The sequence below is a fragment of the Heptranchias perlo genome, chromosome 4, assembly GCF_035084215.1.
Source record: "Heptranchias perlo isolate sHepPer1 chromosome 4, sHepPer1.hap1, whole genome shotgun sequence".
NCBI classification, from domain to species: Eukaryota; Metazoa; Chordata; class Chondrichthyes; order Hexanchiformes; family Hexanchidae; genus Heptranchias; species Heptranchias perlo.
In genome coordinates, this window is record NC_090328.1 from 98,918,868 (window position 1) to 98,934,851 (window position 15,984).

The window sequence follows — 15,984 nt, forward strand, 5'->3', positions numbered from 1 at the left end:
TGCTTTGAAATTCTTTATTAAAAGATCTTTTCATCATGATCTTTGCAGATGGCACAAGAGGGCTGATTCCCCATCAAGCAGAAAATCAGGGGTCGGTGGACTTGCACTTTCCTGATCAGCACCCTCTGCAAGCACCCAATCGGGGAATCAGCCTCCAGCTCTGAAGAAAAGCCAAATCTGCTACAGGGAGACCATGGCCCATTAATTACATTTCGCCAATCTTCACGTGGCAGCTTGAGGTTCCCTCGTATTCTTGTGCTTCAATGTTTTTCACTTTAACATTCTCCATTCCTCATTATCTTAATGTCTTTTCTGTATTCCCTGGGGGAAGAGGAAAGGAAAACGTTTTAAGTGAATGCGAGCAATGACCATTGATCCAAGTTTAAGGCAAGGCCCTGAAATTCTGTTTTCAGCGATCCGCCAACATAAAGTTGGAACAATTCTTTTTTCTAAGGCCAGAAAATCGGATGGAAGCTCTATCTGCCAGTCTTCTGCCCCAAAAGTCGATTCCCCTGAATTTCCTTACGTGATTTGGTCTTTCTGCCCGCTGACTCCCCATATACCTAAATGTAAATGAGGCCTGCATTTCCTGACTTTACACTCGCAATAGACTGGGGTGAGTTGTCATTCTCATTCTAAAGCACAGAGCTGGTGCTAGGATTAGCTGAGACAGATGGAAGTGAGGAGCCTTTTTAAAATTTTTTTTTTCATCTGGAGTGCTGCAGTACAGTTTTGGTCTCCTTATCTAAGGAAGGATATATTTGCCTTGGTGGCAGTGCAACGAAGGTTAATTCTTGGGATGAGATGGTTGCCTAGGAAGAGAGATTGAGTAGAATGGTCATATACTCTCTGGAGTTTAGAAGAATGAGAGGTGATCTCATTGAAACATAAGATTATGAGGGGACTTGACAGGGTAGATGCTGAGATTATTTTCCCTGACGAGAGAGTCTAGAACTAGGGGGCATTTTTAAAATTCATTCATGGGATGTGGGTGTCGCTGACGAGGCCAGCATTTATTGCCCATCCCTAATTGCCCTTGAGGTGGTGGTGGTGAGCTGCCTTCTTGAACTGCTGCAGTCCGTGTGGTGAAGGTTCTCCCACTGTACTGTTAGGTGGGGAGTTCCAGGATTTTGACCCAGCGATGATGAAGGAACGGCGATATATTTCCAAGTCGGGATGGTGTGTGACTTGGAGGGGAACGTGCAGGTGGTGTTGTTCCCATGTGCCTGCTGCCCTTGTCCTTCTAGGTGATAGAGGTCGCAGGTTTGGGAGGTGCTGTCAAAGAAGCCTTGACGAGTTGCTGCAGTGCATCCTGTAGATGTTACACACTGCAGCCACGGTGTCTCGGTGGTGAAGGGAGTGAATGTTTAGGGTGGTGGATGGGGTGCCAATCAAGCGGGCTGCTTTGTCCTAGATAGTGTCGAGCTTCTTGAGTGTTGTTGGAGCTGTACTCATCCAAGCAAGTGGAGAGTATTCCATCACACTCCTGCCTTGTCGATAGTGGAAAGGCTTTGGGGAGTCAGGTGGTGAGTCACTCGCCGCAGAATACCCAGCCTCTGACCTGCTCTTGTAGCCACAGTATTTATATGGCTGGTCCAGTTAAGTTTCTGGTCAATGGTGACCCCCAGGATGTTGATGGTGGGGGATTTGGCGATGGTAATGCCATTGAATGTCAAGGGGAGGTGGTTAGACTCTCTTGTTTGAGATGGTCATTGCCTGGCACTTGTCTGGCACGAATGTTACTTGCCACTTATGAGCCCAAGCCTGGATGTTGTCCAGATCTTGCTGTGTGTGGGCATGGACTGCTTCATCATCTGAGGGGTTGTGAATGGAACTGAACACTGTGCAATCATCAGCGAACATCCCCATTTCTGACCTTATGATGGAGGGAAGGTCATTGATGAAACAACTGAAGATGGTTGGGCCTAGGACACTGCCCTGAGGAAATCCTGCAACAATGTCCTGGGGCTGAGATGATTGGCCTCCAACAACCACTACCATCTTCCTTTGTGCTAGGTATGACTCCAGCCACTGGAGAGTTTTACCCGATTCCCATTGACTTCAATTTTACTAGGACTCCTTGGTGCCACACTCGGTCAAATGCTGCCTTGATGTCAAGGGCAGTCACTCTCTCCTCACCTCTGGAATTCAGCTCTTTTGTCCATGTTTGGACCAAGGCTGTAATGAGGTCTGGAGCAGAGTGGTCCTGGTGGAACCCAAACTGAGCATCGGTGAGCAGGTTATTGGTGAGTAAGTAGCACAAATGGAAAGGGCAACAAATGCTGGCCTTGCTAGCGACTCCCATATCCAGAGAATGAATTTTTAAAAAATGTTTCTTACCAATTGTGTAAGCACAGCATACATTCATTGGAGAAGGTTATGCCATTTGTTCCACAGACTGGGTCCCGAACCCGTGAACATATTGGCAGAGAGGACTGCACACAGTTGGGCTAAAACCAAAAATAAAAATAGAAGTTTGTTCAGCAATACATTAAAAACAGGGATAAAGGTCAACCTTCAAGAACAATTTGAAATCGGACAGCAATACATTAAAAATTAGGAAAAGGTACATTTTTAAGAGAAAAGAAACTGGAAATACTCAGGTCATGCAGCATCTGGAGAAACCGAAGTCAGTCAGTCAATGTTTCAGGTCTCAAGCTCCTTCCTCAACAATTTTTATAGTGCCTTTAATGTAGTAAAATGTCCCAAGGCATCTCACAGGCAAAATTTGGCACTGAGCCACAGATATTAGAACAGGTGACCAAAAGCTTGGTCAAAGAGGTAGATTTTAAGTGGTGTCTTCAAGGAGGAGAGATAGGTAGAGAGACAGAGGGGTTTAGGGAGGGAATTCCAGAGCTTAGGGCTTAGGCACCTGAAGGCACGGCCACCAATGGTGGAGTGATGAAAATCGGGGATGTGCAAGAGGCCAGAATTGGAAGAGCGCAGAGATATCAGAGGGTTGTAGGGCTGGAGAAGGTTACAGAGAAAGGGAGGGGTGATGCCATGGAGGGATTTGAAAACAAAGATGAGAATTTTAAAATCGAGGCAGTCCTGGGCCTCACTGTTGTTCTCCATAGATGCTGCCTGACCTACTGAGTATTTCCAGCTTTTTCTCCTTTAAAGACTTCCAGCATCTGCTAGTAATTTTGCATTTTGTACATATTAAGAAACTTTGCTGTCAACAAAATTTCATTCAACAACAAGAGTACAGATTACAGAACTGGACAATGCAGTCAGTGCACCCTGCTCCAATTTTCTGGTCATAATGACTAGGGGAGGCGGAATGGGGAGGAGAAGAACAAAGAGCAAAATCGGACTTGTCCTCATTGTATAAATCTCGCCCAAGAGAAGAGTCTCGCAAAGTTTGCTTCTACAATTGAACCCACTGATACCATTCATAATTTAAAAATTTGCTTGTAATGCAGTATTTGTCTCCTTACTGAAGTAGCAAGTTTTATCAGCAAGGATAAAGATTGCTCCAATCCATAGCAGCCACTGGCAAAAGTGGGTGGTATGGATAGAACCTTGCATATTTACCAATAGTTTTCATAGGAGATTTATCCTACACTAAATGCAGGGATATGGATGTAACATGTACATTTCAAAAATAAAAACTTTAAGCTATTTGCTATTTAGCAAAGAGCAACCAATATAAACATTTATCATGTTACATTCTTTATGTAACAGAGGAGCACAGCAATCCTGAAGATTCACTGTCACAAGCACCAGCTCAGAGACTGGCATCACATACTTTACAGGAAGGGTCTTCACATGGTGAATCACCTGGCACAAGTGTGCAGAAGGATAGGATGCCACCGGTGCCAGCTCGCCGAAGGGAGAGATCACACACTAGCTCTGCCGCAGACGACCCAGACACCAACTTCGCAGGCCCAGGATACCGAAGAAGGCTGATGGTCATACACCAGGAAATGCTGGACATGCTGGGCAACCTGTGAGTGAGCTTGCACACAGTGGCTCAGTACATGGAGCATTCCAGCTCCAACTTGTGTCATGAAAGCCATTCCGTCCAAAATGGCCCAAGTGGTCAGCTCCATCAGCAAGACCCACTATGTTGGAGCCTCTCCTGCCAGCTTTCACAGCTGCCATGGAAGCTCAGGTGGCTGCCATCTTGGTTTTGGGGCCTCTGTTGACAGGGGCTTCTAGAGCATCACTTCACTCCTGCACTCTGTTCTTGGGCAAAGCCAGAGGAGTGAAGAGGCATAGTTCTAGGACAGTGGCCTGGGTTCTGTGGGAGAGGCATCTGCTGTCCTCTCAAGGTGACAACATACTTGCTCCCCCCACCACCCACTCCATCAGTGCCCTTGTTGACGCCACACAGTCAGCTGGACCAGACTGCCTCGGCCCAGGGAGAGATGCTAAAGTCTGCAGCCGGGCCTTCAAGGCCCAGAGCTGCTCGAGGTCGCCCCCACGGCCATCTGAAGTGTTCTCAATGGAAGCTCAGCAGCCTTCCATCTCCCAATCTGTAGCCACTGGGGAAACACTTCGTAGGAGCACTGAGATAGGTAAACAAGCACAGAAGACAGGTACTAAGGGCTTGCACAAGGGTAATTCATAACTATTTCAGTTAACAATTAGATGAAATTGAGTTGTTTCATAAACTTGGTTTTTGTTCTGGATTTGGTGTTGGTTTTGGTGTTAATTTTTGTGGTGAACTGAGGGCTAGGCCCATACGGCTGGACTGAACGACAGTGCATTTATGTTGCACCTTTAACATAGTAAAACATCCCAAGGCGCTTCACAGGATGTTATCAAACAAAGTTTGACACCGAGCCACATAAGGAGATATCAGGAAAGGTGACCAAAATTGGTCAAAGAGGTAGGTTTTAAGGAGCATCTTAAAGGAGGAGAGAGGTAAAGAGGAGGAGAGGTTTAGGGAGGGAATTCCAGAGCTTAGGGCCTAGGCACCCGCGTGCACAGCCACTAATGGTGAAGCGCAAAAGGCAAGAATCGGAGGAACGCAGAGACCGCGGAGGGTTGTAGGGGTGGAGGAGATTACAGAGATAGGGTGGAGCGAGGCCTTGGAGGGAAGGCAATCGAATGGTGGTGGTCAGGACAGTGGTTATAAGGATTGCAGGACTATTGGGATCGTTCACGTGAAGCGCTCTTGGACGAGCTATTCTTAGAGCTGTGGCACCCAAAGGCACTGGTGATCGATCCTCCTCCTCCTGCTGATCCTGAGCCTCCTTCTGATCCTGAGCCTCCTTCTGATCCTGAGCCTCCTTCTGATCCTGAGCCCTCACGTTGGCAAAGTTATGCAGCAGACGGCGACAAATCTGGATACCCACTGAGGGGTCCGCTGCAAAAGTCCAGGCAACGGAAGCCTTGTTTGAGCACATCAATTGTCCGCTTGGTAATGTTTCTGGTGGTGGCATGGCACTCATTGTAGACCAGCACTGCATCTGTGCTGGGTTCCTGACAGGAGTTATGAGCCAAGTCTGAAGGGGATTGCCTTTGCTGCCCGGTAGCCAGCCTGTAACCCATCAGCCTGGTTGGAATAAAGGTGGTACAGAGTACCGGCGAAGGATGAATGAGTCATGACTGCTGAGATGTAGGTGTTCCTCCCGCTGTAGAGAACCTCGAAGATCTCCCTGATACAGCAATGGACTGTAAATGGTCAGATGTTGCTGATATCACCTGCTGCATCCTGAAAGGAGCCTATGGCATAAAGGTTAAGTGCTACAGGGACCTTGATAGCCGCAGGCAGTGCTGTCCATGCCCTGGTGAGAGACTCGAGTTGTGGCTGAAGCAGGTGACATAGCTCGGTGACAGTCTCCTTTGTGAAGTGAAGGCACTTCAGACATTGCTCCTCAGTGAAGATCACCTCGGAGATTTGCTCCCTGAAGAGGTTTGGCCTCCTCTTCTCCAAGCTGCTTCTTCTAACTCCCACCTCCCAAAACCGTGCCCATCTTTCCTGCAACTCCATATTTGAATCCCTCCAATTAGGTTTCTGCCCCTGCCATGGTACAGAAATGGCCCTTATCAAAGTCAGAAATGACATCCTCTATGAATATGACCAGCGTAAACTATCCCTCCTCATCCTTCTCAACCTGTCTGCAGCCTTTGACAAGGTTGATACACCATCCTCCTCCAATGCCTCTCCTCAGTCGTCAAGCTGGGTGGAACTGCGTTCGTCTGGTTCCAATCTTATCTATCCAGTCGTAGCCAGAGAATCATCTACAATGGCTTCTCTTACTGCTCCCACACAGTTACCTCTGAAGTCCCCCAGGATCTATCCAAGGCCCCCTTGTATTTCTCATTTACATGCTGCCCCTCATCTGAAAACACATCAGGGTCCACATGTATGCTGACGACACCTAGCTCTTCCTCACCACCACCTCCCTCGACCACATCACTGTCTCTGATTTATGACACTGCTTGTCCAACCTCTAGTACTGGATGGGCAAACATTTCCTCCAACTAAATACTGGGCAGAGCAAAGCCATTGTCTTTGGTCCCCACCACCAACTCCATTCCTCTCTCTGGCCACTGTCAGATGCTGAACCAGACCGGTTACAACCTTGGCATTCTATTTGACCTTGAGATGAGCTTCGGACCACATATCCGCTCTATCACCAAGACCACCTACTTCCACCTCCGTAACATCGTCCGTCTCCGCCCCTGCCTCAGCTCATCTGCTGCTGAAACCCTCATCCATGCCTTTGTTACCTCTAGACTCGACTATTCCAATGATCTCCTGGCCAGCGTTCCATCTTCCACCCTCCATAAACTTGAGCTCATCCAAAACTCTGCTGCCTGCACCCTAACACGCAAGTCCCGTTCACACATCACCCCCATGCTCGCTGACCTACATCGGTTCCTGGTCCGGAAACGCCTCAATTTTAAAATTCTCATCCTTGTTTTCAAATCCCTCCATGGCCTCGCCCCTCCCTATCTCTAATCTCCTCCAGCCCTACAACCCTCAGATCCTTGCACTCCTCCAATTCTTGTGCATCCCCGATTTTAATCGCTCCACCATTGGCAGCCGTGCCTTCAGCTGCCTAGACCCTAAGCTCTGGAAATCCCTCCTTAAATCTCGCTACCTCTCTCCCTCTTTAAGACGCTCCTTAAAACCTTCCTCTTTGACCAAGCTTTTGGTCACCTGTCCTAATATCTCCTTATGTGGCTCGGTGTCAAATTTTGTTTGATAACACTCCGGTGAAGCTCCTTGGGACGTTTTACTATGTTAAAGGTACTATATAAATGCACGTTGTTGTTGCAAGTTGTTGTCTTCCATGCTGCTCCCCCTCATTCACTAGTCTTGAAAGCAGCTCCACCAGAGTACCAATGACTGCAGTCAAACAAATAGCAATACGAGCAAAATATTCTCAGCAGTCAAACTTAACTTTCCAGTGTCAGAAATTATGCAAAAATAATACCCAGACTTTAACCAGCAACCTGAAAGAACAAACTAGCAACGAGCCTGCATGTAGTGGAGGAGCCATTTAAATAGTGCTGAAGGGTCCTTCCTGCCTGTTAGCACAAGTTGCTGGGCAAGTTTTCACATGGCAAGCCAAGTGCTGGGGCAGCCCAATATCATAAAAGAGGCTTACAAAAAATGTAGGACCCATATTTAAATATTTTAATCAGTCATTTTAATATTTTTGGCGTGCGCCCAGAATGCCTATGGAGCAGCCCGATCCAATAAGGCAGGCACTTGCACTTGTAATAAACGCATGTGCCTCACCCTCCATATTGAATAGTTAAACACCCGTTTTGCTCATGAAAAACAGGCACAGTACCATCTAATTTCTAACACAGGGGTGTCTGTGGATTCATCCTTCTCTATGAAATAGTAAACAAAACAGAATTGCCAAACCATTTGAGGTCAAATCCCCAGAGGATATGCTGAAGTCTACAGTGCTCTGTTCACACCATACCTGGAGTGATGTGTATATTTCAGGTTACCGTGACAGAAGGGTGGGAACCACTCAGGTTCCAGAAAATGCAGAGGAGAGCAATGTAAATAAAAATGCATTTATATAGTGCCTTTCACGGGACGTCCCAAAGTAATTTACAGTCAATGAAGTACTTTTGAAGTGCAGTCACTGTTGTAATGTAGGAAACAGCAGCTAATTTGCACACAGCAAGGTCCCACAAACAGCAATGTGGTACTGACCAGATTGTCTGGTTTTTTTAAGTGATGTTGGTTGAAGGATAAATATTGGCCAAGACAACAGAGAGAAATCCCCTGCCCTTCTTCAAAACAGTGCCATGAGATCTTTTACATCCACCTGAGAGGGCAGACTGGGCCTCGGTTTAATGTCTCACCTGAAAGGCAGCACCTCAGACAGTGCAGTACTCCCTCAGTACTGCACTGAATTGTCAGCCTGGATGTTGTGCTCAAGTCTCTGGAGTACGGCTCAAACCCACAACCTTCTGACTCACAGGTGAGTGCACTGCCACTGAATCACAGACAACACTAGTGAGGCTGATCCCCACTGTCAGAAAGAGGAGCTGGAGGCACAACCATATGTTTAAGCCCCCAAAAGAGACATCTGTAAAGAAAGCTTCAGAAGTATACAAAGTTCAATAGATTTTTGTTAGGCAAAGGTATCAAGGGATATGGAGTAAAGGCAGGTAAATGGAGCTGAGGTACAGATTAGCCATCATTTAATTGAATGGCAGAACAGGCTCGAGGGGCTGAATGGCCTACTCCTGTTCCAACTCTTAACTTCATTGAAACATTAAATCCAGTAGGTATAGAATTCTTAATCATTCTTTACTGGGAGAGGCCCAAACCGATAGCTTTAAACCTATTTCGGTCACTAGCTTTAAGTTTGTGAGCAATACCCTCCATAGCCCATCTCACTCGCTCCTGGTCACTAATCCGACTGCAGGGTTCCGGGTTTACCAGAGATGGATTGCAGTAACACATTCAACTTCAACACCCATATAAACGTTCCATTAAAAAAGAAAAACACTGGTACTTACTGATCTAACCGCGCTCTCGTACTTCGCACCGGTTGTCTGAACGGCGAGTACTGGAAACACAGACAAAGGCGTTCGTTAGTGCTCCGTGTGTGTCGGACACGGATACAGTCAGCAAGATTCCCACATAAATCTAATAGCCGCATTGCCCTATTCAGTAAGCAGCATTAAACCAACCGACTGCATCTCCAGATCACCATTCCCAAAATCATGTGCCCAACCCCACTGACAAAATTCCTTCTCTTGCAATATTAGAGACCAGGACAAATGAACCATTAAAGCTACAGTGATTGCCCCTGCCTCTCTAAATAAAAATATTAGCAGATGCATCTCAGAGCCGAAGGTGATTGCTTTCCCTCAGCCACAGCTTCACCCACAGCTCCCACTCTTGCACTGTCCATTTAAGCACGCCGTCCGCCACCAGAGCCACCACCTGTAGCGCAGATCGTCAAAATCACAAACAACCCCATCTTCAGCCAAATGACTGAGCTAGAGCTGAGCTGCCCGGACCTCCTTATATACTGTGTGCCCGGGGAAGCGGGCTCCGAACGGCCACACCCAGCAAATCACAGAGTCTAGCATTGCGACGCGATTGCTAATGGTACTTAGATTGACAGGGCGAATGTAAAGGACACAATCACCACAGCAAACCAACCTGAAACCCAAAGATTCTGATCTTGCCACCACCATATTCACAAGAGCGCAGTCCATCTCTATAAATGGCTTAATTTGCAGTCGATTATTTCTGTGCCCCATACCTGAAAGGATGCAACAGGTAACCAGCAGTAATGGTTAGTTGGACAAAAAAAAGAAAGAATTGTATTTATATAGTGCCTTTCACAAACTCAGGACATCCCAATGCGCTTTACAGCCAATCAAGTACTTTTGAAGTGTAGTCCCTGTTGTGATGTAGGAAGTCAATTTGTGCACAGCAAGATCCCACAAACAGCAATGTGATAATGACCAGATAATGGGTTTTTTACTGATGTCAGTTGAGGGGAGAACACTGGGGAGAACTCCCCTGTTCTTCTTTGAATAATGCCATGGGATCTTTTACATCTCCGCGAGAGAGTAGACAGGGCCTCAGTTTAACACCTCGTCCAAAAGACGGCACCTCCCACTGTGCAGCACTCCCTCAGTACTGCATTGGAGTGTCAGTCTAGATTATGTGCTCAAGTCTCTGGAGTGGGACTTAGAACCCATGAACTTCTGACTCAGAGGCCAGAGTGCTCCCACTGAGCCAAGGCTAACACCCAATGTTCTAAGTATGACATTTCACTGTCGGTGATTATAGTTATCAAATTAATCATTGTGGTGTGTTCCTTAGACTGTACTTCCGTTTACATCTAAAAACACAATCTTTCTTAAACCTTTGTAACTTTACTCTCTTAAACACTCAACTTTTGAAGGTCAGCTGGAGCCGACAAAACTCTCTCAAAAATGTTTCTAAAACATCCTTCCTAAAGTGCAGTGCCCAAAATTGGACACATTACCCCAGCTGTGGCCGAATCAGTGTTTTATAAAGGTTCAACATAACTTCCTTGTTTTTCTAATCTACGCCTCTATTTATAAAGCCCAGGATCCTGTATGCTTTTTTAACTGCTCTCTCAACCACTCCTGCCACCTTCAAAGATTTGTGCTCAAAAACCCCAGGGGCTCGATTTTGGGATCGTGTTTTCGGCGGGTTCCCAGCGGGGTGGCCCCGAAAATCCCGATATCCGGTCACGTGACCGGATCGCGATGAAATCCCGTCCACTTCCGGGTACCGCGCTGACGTGCGGGGCTGCGCGCGCAAGCCCCGCTGGTGGGAATCCCGCAGGCAATTAAAGCCAGCGGGGTTCCACTTGAGAGTACTTACCTTGCTCGTTGTGGTCAGTTAATGAGCTGAAGCAGCTGTCAAAAGAGGAAGTGTGGGATTTTCGGTTCAAGGCAGTGAGTTTCCCACACTGGGGGAAACAGTCCCTCCTCAACCAGGCGTGTTGCAGCCAGCAGCCTGTGGCAGGTGCCAAGGTGCTCTCCACGGGGGAGAGCCCTCACCCACGCAGGAGGCCACCGCGTCACATAGGGCAACCCCTGCCCTCCACCACCCCCCGCCAAGCCAGAGGACAGACCGACACGAAACCGCAACCCCAGTCCGAGGAACCACCCACCTACCCTGCACAACCCCTCAGACCAACACCTGCCAGATGGGTGGTGTGTGGACACCCTCGGAGGACGAAGAGCATGACCAGCCCCAGCAGCCTCGCAGTCCACGCCGTCCGCCGCAGAGACGTGGATTCCCCCAACACGGTGTTGTTGCACGCCCACCTGCACAGCAGGAGGGAGGGCTACCGCAGAGAGAGACGCATCGCAGAGGGCACTACCCTTGCCACAGGGTCCACAGACCGAGGCGCAGCTCCCCGGACCTCTCCGAGCAGCAGTGCACAGGGAGGCGCAGATTCGCTCGACATGTAGTCGTGGAGATCTGCAGCCTCTTTCATGCCGAGCTGCTCCTGGCTGGCCCCAGCACCAACTGCTTACCTGTCGCTGTCAAAGTCACCACTGCCCTCCACACCTTCTCCTCCGCATCCTTCCAGGGTGCAGCCGGCTACACCGCCGATGTCTCTCAGTCGTCTGCGCGGACGAGCCCTGCAAATACACCTGCACCTACTCTGCAGTAACACGATGGGTGGCATCAGTGGTGGGTCCTCATAGTGATACCCAGGAGCGGGCATTATTGGACACAACGGACAGGATTCGCGGAGACATGGCAGTGGTGGTGTCAATATAATGTGTGCTGTTTGTTGCTCTGAAATTCAATATAGGTAACACCCATGACAAACCCTCAGACACCCTTGTGCACCCCCTTCATGCTGATGACACGTTTGCCTTACGCTGCCTACTGCACATATGTGATGCATGCCCTGTGGCTGCAGCACAGGTGGTGGCAGGTTGAGTGAGGCTGGCCGTGAGGGAGATGCACGGGAGGGTGAGTATGGGATGGAGCAATGAGATTGTATGAGGATTGGGTTGCGTGTTTGTGGCAGGATGAGTACTGGCGAGGTGAGTAGGTGGAGGTAAGATGAGGATGGGGTTTGAGTGGGTATGAAGGGTGATGTGACAGAATAGTGTTGGCGGTGCCGAAGGAGATGTGGGGTGGGGGCAGTGTTGTGGCAGACGGAGTGTAGGGGAAAGACTTCATGTTCTCACTGCGGCTGACCTACTGCGGTCATTGCAGCGCCTCCTGCACTGTATGCAGATGGGCCATATGTTGGTGGCGCAGGTGACCCCCTCTGCCACCTCGAGCCAGGCCTTCTTGGTGGCAGAGGCAGGCCGCTTCCTCCCGCCCGCCGGGGGGAAGATCTGTGTCCTCCCCCTCCTCCTCACCCCATCTGATGATACCTGGGGTGAGGCATCATTAAACTGGGAGCAGCCTTCCCCCTGGGCTGCTCCATGCTGCAATTTGTTCCATTGGTTGCAGCATCTGTCAGTGGAGGACTGCCCCTTTTACTTGAGAGCCTCCAGCTGACAGATCGTACTGCGCATGCGCAGCCCGACCGACGCGCAGGCCAGTGCCGTGGACCCCGGAGGAGCAGGTAATTGATTCCTATTAGTGGGTTGCCTGCTACGATCGCGTGGGCAACCCACTAATTTCGCCGAGCGTGTTGACCACGCTCCCGGAGGACCACCCGCTGGGAACCCGCAGGCCTGCTAAATTCGAGCCCCAGGTCTCTCTGTTCCTGCACCACCTTTAGAATGGTACCATTTAGTTTATATTGCCTCTCCTTGTTCTTCCTGCCAAAATGTATCACTTCGCACTTCTCCACATTAAATTTCATCCGCCATGTGTCCAACCATTCCATTAGCTGTCTATGTCCTCCTGAAGTCTATTACTATCCTCCTCACTGTTTACTACACTCCCAAGTTTTGTGTCATCTGCAGATTTTGAAATTGTGCCCTGTACACCCAAGTCTAAGTCATTAATATATATCAAAAAAAGCAGTGGTCCTAGTACCGACCCCTGGGGAACACCACTGTATACCTTCCTCCAGTCCGAAAAACAACTGCTCACCACTACTTTCTGTTTCATGTCACTTAGCCAATTTCGTATCCATGCTGACACTGCCCCTTTTATTCCATGGGCTTCAATTTTGCTGACAAGCTTATTTTGTGGCACTTTATTAAATGCCTTTTGAAAGTCTATATACACAACATCAACTGCATTGCCCTCATCTACCCTCTTTGTTACCTCATCAAAAAATTCAATCAAGTTAGTTAAATACGATTTGCCTTTAACAAATCCGTGCTGGCTTTCCCTTATTAATCCACACTTGTCCAAGTGACTATTAATTTTGTCCCGGATTGTCGTTTCTAAAAGCTTTCCCACCACCGAGGTTAAACTGACTGGCCTGTAGTTGCTGGGTATATTCTTACATCCTTTTCTGAACAAGGGTGTAACATTTGCAATTCTCCAGTCCACTGGCACCACCCCCCGTATCTAAGGAGGATTGGAAGATTATGGCCAGCACCACTGCAATTTTCACCCTTACTTCCCTCAGCAACTTAGGATGCATCCCATCCGGACCAGGTGACTTATCTACTTTAAGCATAGCCACCATTCTAGTACCTCCTGTTTATCAATTTTCACCCCATCCAGTATCTCAACTACCTCCTCTTTTACTGTAATTTTGGCAGCATCTTCTTCCTTGGTAAAGACAGATGCAAAGTATTCATTTAGTACCTCAGCCATGTGTAGATCGCCTTTTTGGTCCTTAATCGGCCCCACCCCTCCCCTTATTACCAGTTTACTATTTATATGCCTATAGAAGACTTTTGGATTCCTTTTTATGTTAGCCACCAGTCTATTCTCATACTCTCTCTTTGCCCCTCTTATTTCCTTTTTCACTTCTCCTCTGTACATTCTATATTCAGCCTGGTTCTCACTTGTATTGTCAACCTGACATCTGTCATAGGCCCCCTTTTTCTGCTTCATTTTACTCTCTATTTCTTTCATCATCAAGGGAGCTCTGGCTTTGGTTGCCCTACCTTTCCCCTTCGTGGGACTCGACCTAGACTGTCCCTAAACCATCTCCTCTTTAAAGTCTGTCCATTGTTTGAGTCATAGAGTCATAGAGTCATAGAGTTATACAGTACGGATAGAGGCCCTTCGGCCCATCTTGTCCGCGCCGGCCATCAAGCCCAGTCTAATCTAATCCCATATGCCAGCATTTGGTCCGTAGTCTTGTATGCTATGGCATTTCAAGTGCTCATCCAAATGCTTCTTGAATGTTGTGAGGGTTCCTGCCTCCACAACCCTCTCAGGCAGTGAGTTCCAGACTCCAACCACCCTCTGGGTGAAAAAGTTCTTTCTCAAATTCCCTCTAAACCTCCCGCCTTTTACCTTGAATCTATGCCCCCTTGTTATAGACGAAGGGAAAAAGCTCCTTAGTATCCATCCTATCTATGCCCCTCATAATTTTGTACACCTCAATCATGTCCCCCCTCAGCCTCCTCTGCTCCAAGGAAAACAAACCCAATCTTCCCAGTCTCTCTTCATAGCTGAAGCGCTCCAGCCCTGGTAACATCCTGGTGAATCTCCTCTGCACCCTCTCCAAAGCGATCACATCCTTCCTGTAGTGTGGCGACCAGAACTGCACACAGTACTCCAGCTGTGGCCTAACCAGTGTTTTATACAGCTCCATCATAACCTCCTTGCTCTTATATTCTATGCCTCGGCTAATAAAGGCAAGTATCCCATATGCCTTCTTTACCACCTTATCTACCTGTTCCGCCGCCTTCAGGGATCTGTGAACTTGCACACCAAGATCCCTCTGACCCTCTGTCTTGCCTAGGGTCTTCCCATTCATTGTAAATTCCCTTGCCTTGTTAGTCCCTCCAAAGTGCATCACCTCGCACTTTTCCGGGTTAAATTCCATTTGCCACTGTTCCGCCCATCTGACCAACCCATCTATATCGTCCTGCAGACTGAGGCTATCCTCCTCGCTATTTACCACCCTACCAATTTTTGTATCATCAGCGAACTTACTGATCATACCTTTTACATTCATATCCAAGTCGTTAATGTAGACCACAAACAGCAAGGGGCCCAGCACAGATCCCTGTGGTACCCCACTGGCCACAGGCTTCCAGTCACAAAAACAACCTTCGACCATCACCCTCTGCCTTCTGCCACTAAGCCAGTTTTGTATCCAAAGTGCCAAGGCACCCTGGATTCCATGGGCTCGTACCTTCTTGACCAGTCTCCTGTGCGGGAGTTTATCGAAGGCCTTACTGAAATCCATGTATACCACATCCACTGCTTTACCCTCATCCACGCGCCGAGTCACCCCCTCAAAAAATTCAATCAAATTAGTCAGACATGATCTTCCCTTGACAAAGCCATGTTGACTATCCCTGATTAATCCTTGCTTCTCCAAGTGGAGACTAATTTTGTCCTTCAGAATTTTTTCCAATAATTTTCCTACCACTGATGTTAGGCTCACTGGCCTGTAGTTCCCCGGTTTTCCCCTACTCCCCTTCTTGAATAATGGTACTACATTAGTGGTTCTCCAGTCCTCTGATTACAGTTTTGCCTGCCAATCGTGGATTCCAATTTACCCGGACCAGATCCGCTCTCAACCCACTAAGATTGGCCCTTCTCCAATTAAGTATTTTTACTCAAGATTACTCCTTGTCCTTTTCCATAACTAATCTCAACCTTATGATACTACGATCATTGCTCCGTAAATTTTCACCCAAGGTGTTATTCAAATAAATAGACCTGTTAGAAATTATAATTGTCAGATTCTAATTTGTTTTACAAGGAACTGTAGCATCAGGTGAAAGTTAATGGAAAGGAACTTTGAGCGGGGTGTATAACAGATGGCCAATCTGCTACTGCCCATGCTACACTCCAACCAACATTGAAAATTTCGACCATAGTTTGCTGCCCAAATCTTAGTCATGAATTCTAGGAGGCGATAGCATACTCGAGCGAATCCAAACTCAATGCATGAGCCGGTAACTTGATCCAGAGGTCGATGTCCCTTTGCAAAG

General features: G+C 47.9%; 2 protein-coding genes across 2 annotated transcripts in view; one reads left to right on the plus strand and one right to left on the minus strand.

Moving 5' to 3' along the window:
* LOC137321145 (trypsin inhibitor ClTI-1-like) lies at positions 1-9,490 on the minus strand. Its single transcript, XM_067983390.1, has 4 exons — positions 9,383-9,490; positions 8,953-9,002; positions 2,341-2,450; positions 1-321 (listed from the first exon to the last, which is right to left on the minus strand). The coding sequence occupies exons 1-4, from the start codon at positions 9,417-9,419 to the stop codon at positions 276-278; spliced, it is 243 nt and encodes an 80-aa protein (XP_067839491.1). The 5' UTR covers positions 9,420-9,490; the 3' UTR covers positions 1-275.
* The window catches only part of LOC137321144 (ovomucoid-like), a 27,460-nt gene continuing 19,613 nt past the window's right edge, over positions 8,138-15,984 (plus strand). Inside the window, exon 1 of the mRNA XM_067983388.1 lies at positions 8,138-8,408. Coding sequence (XP_067839489.1) covers positions 8,281-8,408 — 128 coding nt within the window. The 5' untranslated portion in view covers positions 8,138-8,280. The remainder of the gene's footprint in view (positions 8,409-15,984) is intronic.

What these genes read in the sequence shown, in the direction of transcription:
- LOC137321145 (XM_067983390.1), bottom strand. Translation starts at nt 9,419, where the DNA reads ATGGGGTTGTTTGTGATTTTGACGATCTGCGCTACAG. An exon ending in ACGAGAGCGCGGTTAGATCA is followed by an intron (nt 2,451 to 8,952) that starts GTAAGTACCAGT and finishes TTTTGGTTTTAG; the next exon opens with CCCAACTGTGTGCAGTCCTC. An exon ending in ATGCTGTGCTTACACAATTG is followed by an intron (nt 322 to 2,340) that starts GTAAGAAACATT and finishes CTCTTCCCCCAG; the next exon opens with GGAATACAGAAAAGACATTA.